Raw genomic sequence first — 17,986 nt, 5'->3', positions numbered from 1 at the left:
ATGGGCATTATACTTCAGAAACTGTTGAGGAAGGAATGTTCATGTGGCTCACCATTTCAAAATAATGTTGTTTCATTAGGTGCTTGGAAAGATGATGAAAAAAGGACACAGCAAAGATAATTTTAACTAAATTGGGAAAGACTTTCAGAAGCAGACATTTGAACCATGATTTCTGACCTTGTTTTGCTTGAGTGAAACTTTTTAAACATTATTTAACAAAGTCACAAGTGTATTTTAGCAGTATATAACGACTGCTCTAATTTTCATTCTCTCTGATTTACTTGCCTCCAAGTGCATTCATAGGCTCAGTAGTATGTAGAAAACTCAAAACACATTGTAAAGAGGTTTTTTTTTCTGCTGTGATTTTGTACACCTGTGCTCTCATTGATACAGACTAAAACTGCCTGTAGGCTATGTCTAGAGCCATATGGTTGTTAGTAAGCCATCCACATACATAGGCTTTATGAAAAAGTTAATTGATGTTTCTTCTAATTCATTCTTAAGTAATAGAATTGTCATTTAGAGTGCATTTTTGGCTTGGGGCTTCAAGGTATCTCAAAGTGATCGATGTTTGCTTTCTTCTGAACAAAGCGGATATTTTATTTTTATTTTTTTACCACTGTTGACACTTCTATGTACAACTGCAATGAAATCAATAATGTACCAACTAATTCCTTCCCTCATCTTCTCCATATCTGTTACCAAGTAAGTCTTAAGTAGTGGACTTCAGAAAAATTCCCGTAACGCTGCACAACCAAACCAATAAAAGGAAAAAAAAAAAATCCCTTTAGCTATAGATTCCTGTTTATACTACTGGAACCCAGATTTACTTGTACAACACTTCGGTTTTGTACATCTTAGTGATTTTTCTCACCCACATACATATACTAGAAGCTGCATAGCCTTTTTATTTATTTTTAAGGGATAGCAGAACTTTAAAGGTAACTTAAGCTTAGCCTGTTCTGAAGGATGTTAGAAGCTTTCTGAACTTGCACAGTTTCTTGCGAGCTAATTGTATGGTATGCTCTTCAGATACGAAGTTTTGTCTTCAAACACAAATACCTGTGAAGTTGTCAGAAAGCCAGTCAAACATGAACATACCAAACTGTGCTCTTATTGCTACATCAAGTGTTCCTTTTTTTAAATCAAAAAGCATGTTTTAATTTCATTTTATTGTAGCAGCTTGCTGTAAGAATGTAGTTTGCTTAATTTTATTATTGTACTTGAATTTTTAATCATGGTTTTAACAATGTAACTGAACAGACCATTTCATTAGGTTCCAAAGAAACCATTCCTTTCAGAGGGCAAGGGATTCCCATGTTCGTAGTTCATAAATGATTGTTCCCCCCCCCGCCCCCCCCCCCCCTTCAAAAAAGGTTTTTTGGTTGCCCCACCCCATTTAAATAGTTCAGTATTATGAAAACAAATAATAATTTCAAGAGGGCTTATGTTAAAATTTGCACAGATAATGGAGCACCTTTTTATGATGGAAAAATGGGGAAAGATAACTTCATAATTATAACCATGATGGCTGATGGAAACTTGTAGAGCAACTGGGCAAAACTGGGAGTCTCGTGCCTTTTCAGTTTGCAGAATACCTGTTTTGCCAGTATGACAACACTTTTTTTTTTTGATTCCTGAGAAAGTAAATTTCCTGCAGTGCTTCAATCAGAAAAGCAACTTTTTTTTTCTCTAATTCTGTTGGGTTTTAGTGTGTGCAATCATTTAAAAACATCTAAGTTGAAAACAAATTGAAATATGTTTTCTGTTAAGGAGATAATAGAGAATTTAGTCACATAAGGAACTTTATATTGGACTATTTAAATAAAATATGTTTTTATTCCCCCTCAGTTGCTGGTTAGTGACAAGATTTCTTTGAGGCTTCATACTCCTTGTTCCTGCATTGTACTCACAAGTTGCATTTGAACATCTTTCAGTTTCCTAAACATGATTTAACGTGATAATTGTGGTCAGAGTTTATTTCCAAGAATATGATATGTGATTCTGAAGCACAGTTTCTAGAAAAGAGCAAAGAACATGTTGTGTCATGTAACAGATTTTTTTATAAATATTTTTTTCTATTTCTGCTGCACAATTAGAAGTGTTAAGGTAAAATTTCTTGAGTTCTGTGAAAATAATTCCACCTCTTGACAGTTAGCAGTAATTATGTCACCACATAACACTACCAGAGTAAAATTTCTTAATTCCAGTGAAGGAGTTAAAGACCTTGTTAACTAAAGTTCATTTTGATTCAATTTCTTCAATTTGTAAAAGCTCCCTTAAAAACAAGAAGGCCCACCAAAATTTCCCCCAAAGCAAAAGCTTCCTAATAGAATGCAATAACGTAATGCACACTGGATCGATACTGGGCTGCCTTGCATAGCATCGTGGGGTTAGTTGTGTGCCACCCCACCCCACACACGCACCCCCAACTGAAATTAGAGTTCCTTTTCAGACTTTGAGATTAACGACTATACAAGATGAAGAAACTTGCACATTGTTATGTATTGGTGTCTGGCATTTAAAGTCTCGTTTTCCCATTGCTGTAATTGGTTGGGAAATGTGTAAAAACCAGTCCGTTGGTTTCCCTGTTGTCTAGTTTTTTTCAGGCAGTTCATGCAGTGTGTCTTTTAGTTATTATTTGGTGGATTAGACTTTGTGGAACAAAAGGAGCTTTTTTTTAACAGGAAGAACTACCTTGGGTTAGCTATATGGACAGTCATCCAATGAGACGTGTTCCAGAGTGCGTAGGGTACCAATAGATTACGGAGTGGGGGAATATCCTTTTTTGCTGTTCTGAGCTACTATTGTCAACTGCTGTTGTACATATATACTGTTATGTGTAAGGGGGTAAATATATTTATTATGTTTGTAAAATTCATTCTGTACAATTGCAGATCAAGGTTGCTCCTCTGTGATATACAGGATATTATGTTTCAAAGGCCATGCTTGGAATACGATTAGAGAACTTAGTATTTTGATGTACTAAGACCTATTTTAAGTTTAATATTTTGCCTTTGCAAAAACTTTAATTAAAGATGTTATTTAAAAATGTTTGCCACTTCATTTACTATCTTGCATGTGCATTTGTATAATATATGAGTCTTAATGTCTGTTACGTAATAACGCTGAAGATTCTGAATTTATTTTCATCGCAGGTAAATTCACTGTCGTCACCTACTTGCTGAGTTGGCCTTGTAGACTTTCCATTTAACATCATTACAACATTATAAAAAAAAAAATCATATTTTAATCTTGAAGCCAGACTTCCATATTTATCGTAGAATTTTCTCCCTATGGTAACTTGAGACTTAGGTCTTGAGACAAAATTGATTGAATAACTTGGTGTGCCATCTGGATGTTAGTCCTGTAAATGGAAATGAAAGACAATATCGAGAAGTAAAATACAGAGTTCGTAGATGAGAGCTGGCTGATCATAAAGGTTTCACCTTCACCAGTGAAACTGATTTGACAGAATTGCGTTCTAGCGTAAGCAGGTGACATCTTTGTAGTTCCTGGCTAAAAGCAGTATCTTGAGGCATGACTTGTGCTTTATTTTTGAACCTAAATTTTGAACTTGACATTCTAAATATAATTAGAAAGAATGTAAGCTATAGGCTATACTGCTTGTATTGGGGGGTTGTATTTTGGAATGCGGTGATTTTGGAGTAATCTTTTAGGTATAGTGGTATAAAGGTATAGCAAAGCAAGAATTGTAAGGGGTGGTTGTTTTTTTTTCTAATACTCAAGGCTTTTTTTTCCCCTAATACTGTTCTTGCCTTCCAGCCCTCAACACTTGGGCAAGTCTAAAAAAAACAGTACTGCTTTTCTCACAAAATTTGCCTTACTTGTGAACTTGAGAAGGAGGTGATTCTGGATAAATAAAGATCAGAAATTACGAAGTTTTACTAAAGAAGATCATTACTGCCTGAGCTTGTAGACTGTGTAAGAAAAAAAAAAAACAGCTTGGAAAAATGGCCTGTTCTGGCAAAAATATTTTCAAAAGGACCCTAAAAAGAGGAGGGAAAGCAGAATGGTGACAAATTAGTAGCAAAGTCAAGTAAAATACAAACGAAAAAAAGCTAGATTTCACCACTGTAAGGAAAGGTGAGAACATTATAATTGTGAATGTTAATTGTGATCTCCCAGCTGGGCATGAACAAAGTATTTCAAGGATTTTTTTTTGGCAAAATCAAGTATAGTTAGAAATATCCATTTTTTTCCTATCAGTGTGATTTCTTTATGGGTTTATTATTTTAATTGGAGAAGTATGAGACGATGACAATCTTGGGCTATTAGCATAGCTTTCAGTATGTCCCTGTATATCATTCCTTACAACTCGTCTTAAACTGTATCAGCTTTGAAGTTTGTGTTTTGTTTTGTTGTGTGTGGTTTTTTTTTTGTTTTTTTTTTTTTACATGAGCTTTTGTTTGTAAAATACTCTGTTGAAGACTGAAGGTCTTGCAGCTTGTTTTCAGAGCAGACTCTGTCACTCTTTTTGCAAACTTATTTTTTTTTTCACCACTAAGGGGATTATGCCAAAACCACTCAATCCTTTCAGATGTAATGACATCTATAGTACAGCCAAATGAACTGCCATTAAACTACTTTTGACATTCCGCATGGCTATTTAACATTCTGAAAAGTTGTTTTATGTAATTTTTTTTTTTCTTTGAAGTGAAGACTTTCTCAGTTATTTTTGTGTGAAATCCCTGTGCAATCACATCTTTTTATATAGTATATAAATGTGCACGTTCTGGCTTGGCCTGAAAGAGGGTTATCTGAAATAATGAGGTAATATAGGGAGAGAGAATAAATAACTGAAAATAGCGCTTTGTGTTACAAATGATACTGAGTTTCCTATTCACGTCGATAGGTCAAAACCCCCTCTCTGAAGATAGATATTGGTGAGCTCATATTTTAAAATGCCTTTCAGTGATAATTGTTTTAAAAAATACATAACTGGGTGTATTTGGTTTACACTTTCTAGTTTGGTTTTTTTTTTTTAATTTTTAGTTCAGTTTTGTAAACGAGATTATTGAAATTGAAAACAGCAAGTGTTCAATTTGGATAAGTATATTTCAATATCAAATCCAAAACAAAGACTGATTAAATTTTAAAAATAAAAAAATCTTGTAGCACAAAAGATGTGCTACATGCAGATGCGAGATTCTGTCAAGGTAGAAATGCTTTTCCTTTGCTAGAGGTACCAAATGAAGCAGAACTGCACTGCAGACAAGCCCTCTAGATGTCTGGAACAGAAGACACTTGAATCCCATGAGAGTTGAGATGCTGCTTTACAAGTGCTGGAGCTGGCAGGATTTAATGCCAAGGTAAAGAAAACCCTTTCCTCGCTGCTGATGGAGAAAACGGTTTGTACTAGCGAAATAAGGAAGGCAGTCTTTTCTGCCAAACCACCTGGCTTCCTGATTTTTCCAAAGGCTTATTCCCATTTCTCCTAGGAATCCTGCTGCAAGGTCCCTGCAGATAGGGCTCCTCGTGTCCTGCTATACCAATGTCTGAGGATCTCGTACAGACTTTTCCCCTCAGAGGAACTGGCGCCAGGTGGGCTGTCCGGATTCAACAGGTAACGTCTTCTGGGAGACATACTGTTCTGGGGAGTACAGCATTTCTAAAAAGGATGTATCGCAGAATTCACCTTGTGGAAATTCAGCTTGTAAGTTTTGTTCTGTTTTGAGTTGCATATTTTTCACATAACTCAAATTTTGGCAGGTTGAAAGCTGCGCTTCTGCGCTTGCCTTGTTGGAGCTTTTAACAAAGACAAAGCATTACTGCTGGGAATAATATTTGTGATGCAGTATTTTTTGTGGACTGAATTACTCTGATTTTAATAAGTAATTTTAATTGTAAAATGTTGAAGCAGCATCATAGTAAGATACTGTCTATGTGTAGAGAGTTGACAAATGGCTTGATAGTGATGTTGGGAATGATGTTAGAAATTGGTTGGCTAAAGAAGAAATACATTCACATCTCAGACAATTCTGCACATATCACTTAAGTTGGTTTTGGGACGGGGCAGAGGGAAAGTGGAGCAGTTCTTAGCTTTAGCAGATCAAGTTGCTGTTAACATTTATTCAGAATATCTTTTGGCTGTCATTTTGTGTCCTAAATCGTTGTCATATCCTTAAACAGGTTTGTAATTTCTCCCTGAGGTTGCTGTGTCTATGTTGCCATGTAGCTTGAATAACTTTACATAACAGGTGGAAAACTTAAATATCAAAATCAAAATAGGGCATGGGGTTTCTTCCATAGTAGAGAAAGGAAATGTAAAGAGAATCTGGAAAGAGGAAACAGAGAGCACAGAGGATAAAGATAAAGGGAGGTAGCCAGACTTTTTATAAAAAATCAAAGATAGAGTGCAAACATACTTAGCTGTCAAAAAAGAAGTGTAAGGAATAAAAAAAACTTAATGGGAAAGTACATCTGCCAGTGCATCAGCCACCCTTCCTAATTGCCTTTTCTCAAAATATACTACTTATACTCCTTTATACTGTCATACCATTGATGGGTTTAATTGGAAATCTGTAGCTGGCTAAAAAAGAATTGATCTGTTGTTTCCACAGCTCCCTCTAGGCAGCAGCAGTAACCCACATATGATTTAGGGAATTCTTTCACTACAGTCAAACTGAAACCAGCACTGTACATGCAACACAAATACAACCTTTGTGCTGCTTGGTATTTCAGTGCTATCGTGGATATGCCAGTCAGCAACGAGATGTGGAGAAGACAGACATTCAGACAGTGCCTCAGAACTTGCAGTGAGTTTTTTTGTTAAAACCCATGTTACTGCTTGGATTTGATTTGTTGCTGTTTTGCCTTCACAAAAGACGAGGCGTGCTGTAAGTTTTTTTTTTTTCACTTTTCAAAGAAAAGCCACTGTCATTTTAGCTGAAATTGTTCAGCTGTAAGACAGCCAGCATGGGTTTGGCAATCTAGCCGGTTGTCAGTCTTAGTGTTTGCAACAGGGAGACTCTGCTTGGCAGCAAAGTAGGTCTTATAAAAAGTATGACAGTATACATGCAAGTAACAATCCAACAATTCCAATCACTTTGTAATGACTGTTCAGTGAGCTCTTAGATATGTGTTGTGAATGAAGTTGATGCTCACAACAGATATCACTCCTGAAAAGAGAGAAGAAAAATAGAGAACCCGGAGGAGATTGTCCTCATCAGAGCTGCGTATGGATAGCTGAGAACCAAAACGAGTGTGCTGTACATCCTCTAATGAATTAACAAAGCTTTGTGAGCTTCAGCTGAACTGCACAGGTGTGCAACAGTAAGAGTATGACTGCAGATGACCACACATACAAGGCTTGGCATTGCATATAATCAGGACAGCACAGAAAGCTCCTACCCAAAAAACAGGGTAAAATTCACGTTGATTCATATTAATCCTGCAGATGGTAAACTCTTGGAAGGAGGAAGTTCAGGATGGCCCCAGTCGGGTCCAAGTCCTGTGCTACAGTTGATGAGGCTTTTCCATGTTTTGGAATTGTTATCCAATATTTTCAGGATGGAAAATAAGGACAGGCAATTACAAAATTTCCACAGGATTGGTATCCTGTCTAATCTGAGAACCTGATAATTTGAGGTACCGTGCCAGTTCATACCAATGTGTGTGCATGGAGGGGTAGGTGTGGGATAGGGATGGGAAGTTAGAACTGATGGTTCTGCTGGTGAAACACTCTGCATATTGACCTCATAGAGCCTCCATTTGTTCACTTTCACATCATGATTTCTAGTCGTACAAAAATAAGTTGGGTCAGATGGAAGTGACTAAACAGATCAAAAATATTTCAGCTTTATTCAGATGTATTATTGAACCACTGTGAGTTCTAGGTTGACAATGCTGTCAGAATCTCTTGGTGTGCGTCACTACGACCTCTTAACCATCTTTTGTTCCAGGACATGATGATGGCCCTTCAAGACCTTGTGCCTTAGTGCACAAAGCCTACATCAAAGTGCAGTATAATGTCATATGTTTTCAGAATCCCTACCAAGAAGGAGTGGAGCACATAATGGAAAGTCATGATGTCCAACTAATTTTGTGCCTCACCCTGTCCAATTTTAACTGCAACCCCAAAACTATTTGATTACTTGGTGGTTTTAGAGTGAGGATGCCTGGCATCTGTTAGAAAAACAATACAGAACATGCTGCTATACTCATCAGCCTGGCCAAGCAGCCTGGAAGGGAGGGTTTGGTTCATTTTAACACGTAAGCATGGGAGGTCTGCTCAAATCAAACTTAACTTTTTAAGGAGTTTTTTTGGTACGGATTTTCCAAAGGCTGTGCTGCGAGCGTTAATATTTAAATTATCCAGCAAGAAAGGAAACAAAAGCGCATTTCATTTATGTTAGTAAACCAAAATACTATGGTAGTGATTTGAAATTTACCTTTTATTCCTTGTGCTGTTTTCAGATTCCAGGATACCATAGTAGGGTGTGCTTTACTTTGACTATAGCTGACCTGTTGCAGATGGTGTCATCTAGAACAGATGCTTACTCAATAAAAAAAACTCATCTCTCTATAGGTAGAGAGCAGACTAGCAGAGGTCAGATATAGCCAGTTTAAATTAAATTGCTCCAAGAAAGTTCCAAGTCCTCATAGCTAAGGCTCCAGCTCAATTTTACAGCTTTTTTCTACACTGTTTGAGAATGAAGAAATCTCTCATAGTGTATATATTACCACCAAATATGCAAATAGAATCACAGAAGTTTATGTAGAGAAAATAATGGCATCCTCTGCCACCCCGAAATAGGTTTTTCTGTTCTCCAGTCTGAAATCTCAGAGCCAGACAAAGCCCTTAAGATTGGTAACATTGGCTCTTCCCATCTCTGTGCAGGGTTTTGAGAGAAGGTAGCTAGCCTCTGCCCTTTCACTTGAACCGTGAGGTCAAATCCATTGAGGTAGTGCTGTGAACAGAGGACATGCTATTCTTCACTCAGCTGGATTTCTTTATCTGTATGGGCTCTGTGGTCAGGCCTGCTGAAGGAAGATGCAGCTGAAGCTGTCTTTGCAGTCTGAATATGGAAACGGCTTGAACACAAGAAAAGTGGCTGCCATGGAACAGAGCAGAATTCCATCTATGCCAGAATCCTGACTCTGATAGCTGCTAACGGTGTGTGGCAAGCAAAGCATAAAAGAATAGGCAAGCATGTATGTTACTACCCCCAAGTACTCCCTCCCATCTGCCACGTATTCGCAGCTCAGAAGCATCCTGAGAAAGACAGGTTTTGTGTTTTTAGTATCTTGCCACAGATTTCTTTTCCATGAATTCTCAGTCTGTCCATAAACCCATGTAAACTTTATTACCCACAGCAGCATTTGGCAGGAGATTCAGTAACTAAGCTACTCCAGCCTGCTCGTGACTTCATTGAGCTTTGTCACCTCCCTTCTAGTCCAAGGGGTACTACTTTACTTAGTGATTCTTCAGCTGTACCTCCAAGCCTTTCATTCTCCTTGCTACCCTACTCTGAAACTGTTCTAGTTCTAGTATATTGTTTTTCTGTTGCAGAGCAATATTATTCAAGGTGCAGATTCCTACAGTGATACAATAATTAAAGGTTTTGTGTTCTGCTTCGTTCCCAATAATATAATTTGATTTGCTTTTTTGATCTCTGGGAAGCATAAACTGGTATTTTCATGGGCTTAACTACTGTACCCTGAAGTTCTTGTTCCTGAATTGGGATTGTCAGCTCAGAGCACATAATTTAAGATGTCAATTTGCCTTTTTTTTTTTTTTACCATGTGAATCAGTTTATCTACACTGAATTCCTCTTGTCAGTCATTCAGTCTTAGCAAGTCTTTGTACAGTTCTTCATAGCCATCTGTTTTTCTTATTGCTCTGAATATCTTAATATTATGGCAAACTTTGTTATCTTACTGTTCACTCCTTTTTCCAGGTCCCTTCTGCACATACTGAATGGCATAGGCCTCCTAGAAAGAACTATTTATTCCTTGTTGGCCCCTTGGATTTTCTTCTTGCCTATAAGCTTAATTGTCCTAGCTGATGCCAGTTAGCATCTACAACTGAGAAAAAGCTTTCCTTGCAGCCCAAAAGCTTCATGTAGGAGGGAAGCACGATTACAGGCAGTGGCAAGGTGCGCAGATACTGAAGTCAGCTGAGTTTTTTGGGACAGGGAAGGTATGTCAAGAGTTAACGGATACATGAACACTTTGACAGTTTTCAGCAGTGGGAGTTGTACCTCATGTGGATTTTTCCAGGTAATGCAAGGATCCATATAGCAAAGACAATCACTTCTTTTTCCTCCACTGATAAAAATTACTGAACAGAAAAATTGTCAGCATAAGCTTTGGCAAATACGAGACAAGGGACGTTTGCTCTGAGGGAAGACCTAATGGGAGGCGGGGATCTTCTGTGAGGTTGCATATGGGCACACTCATTTAGGTATTCTGAGAATTCCTGCAGTAGAGTCTCTCCACCGCACAAAGTCCTTGCTGTGCGAGTGTTTTCTCATGAAGTGTCCAATCCTTAGTCACTGTGGCTGTCACATACACATTAGGTTTAGAAAGGAGAATGGAAAAGATCAAATTCCAGATTTAGTCTTCTGAAGAGGACCTCATGGCTGTTAGGTGATTCTTCTGATTATCTTGGAAGTAATTAATGATGGTTTTGCAAGCCCAGAGCTCAGCAGTACTACTATGGTTCCTTTCCATCCCTGCTGCACTGAGATGGCCATTTAGGACATCCCTTTCCCAGCTGGTGGTGGGAAAAATCCCAAAACCTCTGTCAAACAGCGTGTCATGTGGTCAGCCTTTCTGGCTGTAGGCCAGCCAAGGAGAACGATGACGTTGAGTGCAAGAAAAATAGTATTAACTTCTTTTATAGGAAAAATATTTTAAAACCTTCAGAAAAAAACTTGCTGAGCCTCTTACAGTTTCAAACAAAGCATTTTATTCCAATGCTCTGCATTATTTCTAAAGTATTCTGCAGAAAATATGTACTGAATGCCAGAAATAATACACCTTGCTGAGACGGGTTTAAAATAGCAAGTATTATGTAAGGGTATACACAAAACTAAAGAAGGCTGAAGGGATTGATCAGAGCAGAAATGGAAGAGACTATCTATAGGATACAAACATTTACAAGAAAAATGCTAGCAAATAAATTATTTCAGGTCTGTTGCCTGGATCTTTCCAATAGCTTTTAAAATACTTTTTACCAAGTTAAACACAAGAAGAAATATGCAAGACATAAACCAGAAATATCAAACTTTGTTCATAAAGGCAATATCACAGAATTCTTTTAATAGACAAAAATATATGTAATGATGGGAGATACAGAAGTTCAGTAATGTGTAAATATATCAGTCATCCATTAGTAACAGCAAACAGCTGTATTAATTCAAAAGCATACTGCAATCAGTCCAACACACTACATCTTGCCAATGTCCTACTAGTTTCTATGGAACAAATATTCTGGTGTGGTTTAAGGTAAAAAGAGGTTTTAAATAAGTAATCCATGTTTCTTTTAAAAGCACTTTTAAAATAAACGTTGATTTAGTCTTTCCTCTCTTTCTGAAAAAGAATACAATTCAGGCTTGGATTTTCTTTTCCACCGGTACAGTAGTATCAGTGAAGTCTGTAGCATAAATGTAGTTTGTCCATTAGAACTTGTTTGTCTTAGCTGCTGATGAGGTGCTAAATAAAGGCACTCAGGAAACTTTTTCTCCCTTTAATGATTATTCCAGTATCAGAAGGGTGACAGAACCTGGGGTGGGGGTTGTTTCTCAACATAACACATTTTGTACGGGACTGGCATTTTGTATGACACAGCCAGAGCATTCCAAATGCAGCCGTTTCAAGAGTAGGAAATTTTGCTGATCTGCACACTTAAGAAGCGACCTCTATGTTCCTGATTAATACTGGCTGAGTCCAGATCACAGATGAGGAGGTCATAAATTATTTGCATGGTTTTCAACTGTTTTGGTTTCAAAGTTTGCTGAGAATCAACCTAAAATGGAAGCATGCCCCTCCCCAAAACAGGCAGCTAAATTAATCTATAATGCAATACTGTAGATTTTTAATGGCATTAACAATGATGGAATAATTATTTATTTTTTTATGAGACCATCTCACAGAGTTAGTGAATCTGGGCCCTTGTTTCTGCTCACTGAAGCAGGCTTCACTCATGATCAGGAATATGGAATCAAATTGAGTTTAAATTGGAGTATGTACGTGGCATTTGCAATCATGCAGTAGCTAGCAGTTTGAAGGGCTCTACCATTATGTTTTCCTGGGTACTGCTAACCCACACTTATATAATATTGGACTATTGTCTGTTCAATTTAATTACAATTTCTCAAAGACTATAATTCCATTTAAAACAGTATTGATATTACAAAATGAACTTTAAAATACCTACCTGAAGGCAAAGTTTCATCCAATATTCTCCATTCTCATGGTAAGCCTTCCAAATAGATGGGTGAAATGATCAATGCAGTCTTGGTAGCAGTCCTACAGAGTTGGAGCCTACAGTCTCTATAGCTGGCTGAGAGCAGGTCTGATCCCGCTGTCAAAACCAGGCACTCAAGCCACAGAAGTGATAACAAGCAAGCTGGTGCAGAGCAGCTCCTACCCTGAGTCCTGATACCTGCAGGAGATGGCAAGAGCCGGGCCCCAGGTCATTTGTTTGTGGTGAATGGATGACCCCAGCACAGCCAAGCCTGATCTCAGTCTGGCCTCATCTAGCAGCAGGTATGGCAGAAGAATGCTTTAGTGCTTCACTGAAGCAAAAGGCTGTGGGTTGTTCCTTGTATCTGAGCTTGGATTTCCTTAAGCACAATGTGGAAAGTATGTGTCTAAGCTACGGATAGGCTGTGGCCAACCTGAAGCTAACCGTGTGGTTTATGCAGTTGTACTGCAGACATTACAACTGATAATAGATCTCGCTACAACATAATAGATCTCACTACAAGATGGAGAGGTGTTCTTAAAACACGTTGGAGGAGCTAGCTGGAGGAGCTAGCAGTTAGCCTTCAATTCAGTAACTGAAGGGCATGAAGTAGCCCGAAGGCATGATCCACTTCCTTTGTCTAAGTGTAAATTTGAGGCAGCTCAACATAGCAAGTGCTAAAGGGAAAGTCATTCTAGCCCTGTAAGAGAGGGGTAAGTAGGGGTAGCAGTAGTGGTGAGAAAGCTGTAGTTGCAGAGTGTTAAAGTAATAAACACGCTCAGATTAATCACTACTGGAGTCGGGTAAAGGATGGGTAATTGGGAGAAAATTTATTACAATCTTAAGTTTCAGCCATCAAAACAATGCAACTGTCATTAACTTGACTGGGTAGACTGGTCTTCAAAACCAATTCAAACTAAACCACCTCCTAAGTAGGTTTAACAAAAAGTGAGAGAGTGATAGTAAGGGATCAGTGGAAAGGTGATGGAATAGCTTGTTCTGGATATCATCTCTAAGCATGTGGAGGAAAAGAAAGGTTATCAGGAGTGGTCAACATGGATTCACAAAGGGGCAACCATGCTTGACCAATGCCTTCTATGATGGCATGACTAGCTGGGTAGATGAGGGAAGAGCAGTGGATGTTGACTTCAGCAAAGCTTTTCACACTGTCTCCCATAACATCCTCATAGGTAAGCTTAGGAAGTGTGGGTTAGATGAGTGGACAGTGAGGTGGATTGAGAACTGGCTGAATGGCAGAGCTTAGAGGGTTGTGATCAGCGGCACAGAATCTAGTTGCGGGCCTGTAACTAGCAGTCTTCCCCAGGGGTCAGTACTGGGTCCGGTCTTCTTCAACATATTCATCAATGACCTGGATGAGGGAACAGAGTGTACCCTCAGCAAGTGTGCTGATGATACAAAGCTTGGAGGAGTGGCTGACACACTAGAAGGCTGTGCTGCCATTCAGCAAGACCTGGACAGGCTAGAGGGATGGGTGGAGAGGAACCTAATGAAGTTCAACGAAGGCAAGTGTAGGGTCCTGCACCTAGGGAGGAATAACCCCTTGCACCAGTACAGGTTAGGGGCTGGCCTGCTGGAAAGCAGCTCTGCAGAGAGACCTGGGAGTCCTGGTGGACAACAAGTTGACCATGAGCCTGCAATGTGCCCTTGTGGCCTAGAAGGCCAACGGTATCCTGGGTGCATTAAGAAGAACGTGGTCGAGGGAGGTTCTCCTCCACCTCTCCTCTGCCCTGGTGAGACCACATCTGGAGTATTGTGTCCAGTTCTGGGCTCCCTATTTCAAGAAAGACAAGGAACTACTGGAGAGTGTCCAGTGGAGGGCTACAAAGATGATCAGGGGACTGGAGCATCATTCTTTATGAGGAAACGCTGACAGATGTGGGTCTGTTTAGTCTGGAGAAGAGAAGACTGAGAGGGGATCTTATCTATGCTTATAAATATCTAAAGGGCGAGTGTCAAGAGGATGGGGCCAGACTCTTTTTCAGTGGTGCCCGGTGATAGGACAAGGGGCAACGGGCACAAACTGGAACACAGGAAGTTCTATCTGAACATGAGGAGGAACTTCTTTACTTTGAGGGTGACAGAGCACTGGAACAGGATGCCTGGAGAGGTTGTGGAGTCTCCTTCTCTGGAGATATTCAAAATCCTCCTGGATGCGATCCTGTGCAACCTGCTGTAGGTGAACCTGCTTTGGCAGGGGGGTTGGACTAGATCATCTCTAGAGGTTCCTTCCAACCCCTGCCATTCTGTGAATTTTTGCAGCACACAGACAAATGCCCTCATGTTTCTTACCTGTGATCTTATGAACAGCTGCAAAGTCAATGTCATTTCCCTTTTACCACTATAAAGGCAATATGAAGAGACTTCTTTTCCCACCTCGCTCAACTAAACCAAGAGCTGCAAACAAAAGATGAGCTTTGTTTTAGGTCAGGATGGCAGAAGCAGAAGGAATCTGTTCCATTTTAGGCCCTTGTGGAAGTTTTAGAAATTCGCTATTAGAAAACCAATTGAACTTTTTGACACGTAGGCAGTTTACATTTGAGAACTTCAACCTTTAATATTTTTTTGAATTTCATTTTAATTATAAAAAATTACGTCATTTTTTTAGTCATACAAGTAACCCCAAGTTTTATGCTTGGTCTTCTACTTCCTTAAATTTTTTAGATGAGGATATTTCATATTTGCTGTGTTTATTAATTTTCCTACGTAGATAGAGCGTTCACATCTACTTCCACCATTATTGTCAGAACAGTATCTTTTGACCTGCACTGATAACAGTGTGAGACAGGAGGTTCAAATGAGTGACTTGTCTAAAAGAAGACCACTTTGAAGGTAGTTTTAGACATCACAAAGGATAGGCAAGGGAACAAGGATATGGAGAAGGTGTTATCTTCTTGCTTGACTCACTGTATGCACAACCACCTCTTGACCAGATTGTGGCTGTGATACTTTGAGATGTTATAGCTCAGTTTGCTTGCATTCTTCCATGAGAATTTGGTTCTGCATTGTCACGGCAGGAAGGTAATCGTTGACTGGGTCTTGAATGCTTGTAGGAATCTGACCTATCCCTCGGCTGATTCTCTGCCCATAAGAGCCGCTGCTGTTTTTGGCTGAGATTGTCTGACCTCTGTAGACTTGAGCCTGATGCTCACATATACCAAACTTGCTTAGCAGGATAAACACATCTCTTCGGAAAGCTTTGGTGAAAATAGCATAAAGAAAGGGGTTGGCACAAGAATTGAGTGGGTAGAAGAGTACCAGCAAAATCTTGGAATTGGTGACAGTTATCAATGGTTTGTTCATAATGGCAGATAGAGCATGGAAAGAGATGGGAGCCATGCACAGAAAGTCAGTGAAAATCAACACAGCCATCCGCTTGGCAATTTTGGTGTCTTTGTCCCCTGACTTGTACTGAGGGTTTCGCACAGTTACGTAGATTTTTATATAGCAGGCACAAATGATGACAAAAGCAATAATGTTGCATATTAGAACGAAGACAACGTAGGCTTCAGCCACCGGTGTTTCAGTGTCCATAGGCAAGCAGATGCTGACTTTGCTATAGCTGCTGACGCCAACCAGTGGCAAAAGGGCAAGAAGAAAGCATGAGAGCCACCCTCCCAGCATGATAACCAAGGCGTGCCGGAGGCGAATCTTCCGATCTGGGCGCATGGCAAAAGTGATGGCATACCAGCGCTCCAGGGTGATCACGGTCAGTGTGTATACAGAAAGTTCGCTAGCGAAGACCGTGAAAAAGCCAGCTGTGTTGCAGCCGGGCCCAGTCTGCCACTCTATAGCGTGGTTATAGTACTCTGACCTGGTGTGAAGGTCCACTGAAGCGATCAGGAGGAGGTATAGCCCCATGCAAAAGTCTGCAAAGGCCAAGTTACACATCAGAAAGCGTGGTACAGTCAGTTTATAATGGCTGGTGACAAGGATGAAAAGGACGAAAATGTTACCTAGGATGGCCAGCAGGTTCACAAACCACACTGCAATCCTCAGAAATTGATATCCCATTATATCCTCACAGGGATTAAAGTCATCAGGTTCTGGAGTGCATATTACATCTTCATTGCCTCCACAGACAGGATAGTCATAATGACTGTCAAAGGTCTGGACGTCTTCCATTTGAGGGTTCTTGAGCTCTTGGCCAAACCCAAGATTTCCTTCTCCGTGCTCTTCCAAAAAAATGTAATAATGGGAATTTTCATGAAAATTTGTGAACTTGGTGTTTTTGTCATACACAGTATCAGTGTGGTCTGTGTATTCTTCTGCATAATCTTTGTAAAACGGACCTCTGAGAGTTTTGACTGATCTTCTCTTACGAAAGCTGTGACTGCTGCTCTGGTTACATGTCAGATACTCCAGGATTCTGAAAGAGTAGAGGGGGAAAGCACCGCTGGCCTTTATGGTCTGACTGGAGTGTAGCGAGTAAACAAAGGGAACACCCCAAAAGCAAGTCACCATGAATGAAAATGTAGCTATAAGAATGTGATCGGATATATTTCTGTTCACAGAACGTATAGCGAACAATAAGCTCGAGCATTTCTGGGCTTTTTTTTAACTATATTTTTCCTTTCTCTGTTGCTATCAGCTATCGCCAGTAGTAATTTGGCTTGTTCAGCATCCATAATCCCTCTTCCTTCTTGGGATCTGCTTTCTTAGTAGGTAACAAGACTTTTATCTGCTGTTTATAATTTCTTGGATAATACACACAGTATTACTTTCCTTTTCATTTTTGCTCACAAATCAATTTCTCCCAGAACTTCCATAATTTTAATTTCTATTCTGTATTTTTCCTGTAGGTGCTTTACAGCTAACTAGCAGTGTAGTGGTTGGGAATCCTGTACCTCAGTGTCATGCACCTGTATTTGTAGTTGAAAATTGTTCATGTTTTTTACTAGGAAAAAAATTGCAATTTGGCATCAATTTTTTTTGATCACTGTGATCCACTGTCACATAAAATTTAGTGTTTCTTATTTCCAGATGCATAGAATTCAAGATTGCTTACAAATTGAGATTGCATATGATTCACTGAGAAATTTTCATCTCTAGTAATAGACATACAAATACTTGTTTCTTTCAGTCATTAGATTGTGCTGGGTTCTTTCTGCACGTTCTTCCTGTCCAAGTTTTGAATCTCTCCACTCATCTGTTTTATTTCTGTCCTTGCTTTCCCAGTCCATTGTAATTGTGAATGTTACTGCTTTTTGAGTTCATTATTGAATAATTCATATACGTGTCATAGCATGTTTTTAAAATACTATGCATTCCAACCACAAATACTGCAATACTGAAGACTGGGGCTGTCTTCCTAAAGGAAATCAGGGGCTGGCCTGGATGAGGGTTCTCTAAACCTTATAAAACTTTACAGAAATTTACAATGGATTTGCATTCTGCAGTAAAATTCTGCTGCTAATCACAGTAAGTCATCTGCCCTCCCTCCTCCCAGCAGATGAGTCGCTGTTTTGCATCAGGACATCTACAAATGTATTTTTTCATTTCCAAAAGCTATCAGCATCTGTTCTGATGAGA

The 17,986-nt window shown here is 39.3% G+C and overlaps 1 protein-coding gene across 3 annotated transcripts in view; it reads right to left on the bottom strand.

Annotated features, from left to right (window-relative positions):
• Positions 1 to 15,412: 15,412 nt before the first annotated feature.
• The window catches only part of TSHR (thyroid stimulating hormone receptor), a gene marked incomplete at both ends in the record, with an annotated part of 75,252 nt that continues 72,678 nt past the window's right edge, over positions 15,413 to 17,986 (bottom strand). For all 3 annotated transcript variants that reach the window (XM_082485389.1, XM_082485390.1, XM_082485391.1), the window contains one exon: positions 15,413 to 16,823. In XM_082485389.1, the coding sequence (XP_082341515.1) occupies positions 15,413 to 16,823 (1,411 nt within the window). The remainder of the gene's footprint in view (positions 16,824 to 17,986) is intronic.

The sequence above is a fragment of the Vanellus vanellus genome (assembly GCF_965231255.1).
Source record: "Vanellus vanellus genome assembly, chromosome: 6".
Taxonomy (NCBI): Eukaryota; Metazoa; Chordata; class Aves; order Charadriiformes; family Charadriidae; genus Vanellus; species Vanellus vanellus.
The sequence above is the reverse complement of the archived record's forward strand: the minus strand, read 5'-3'. Positions and strand labels throughout refer to the sequence as shown.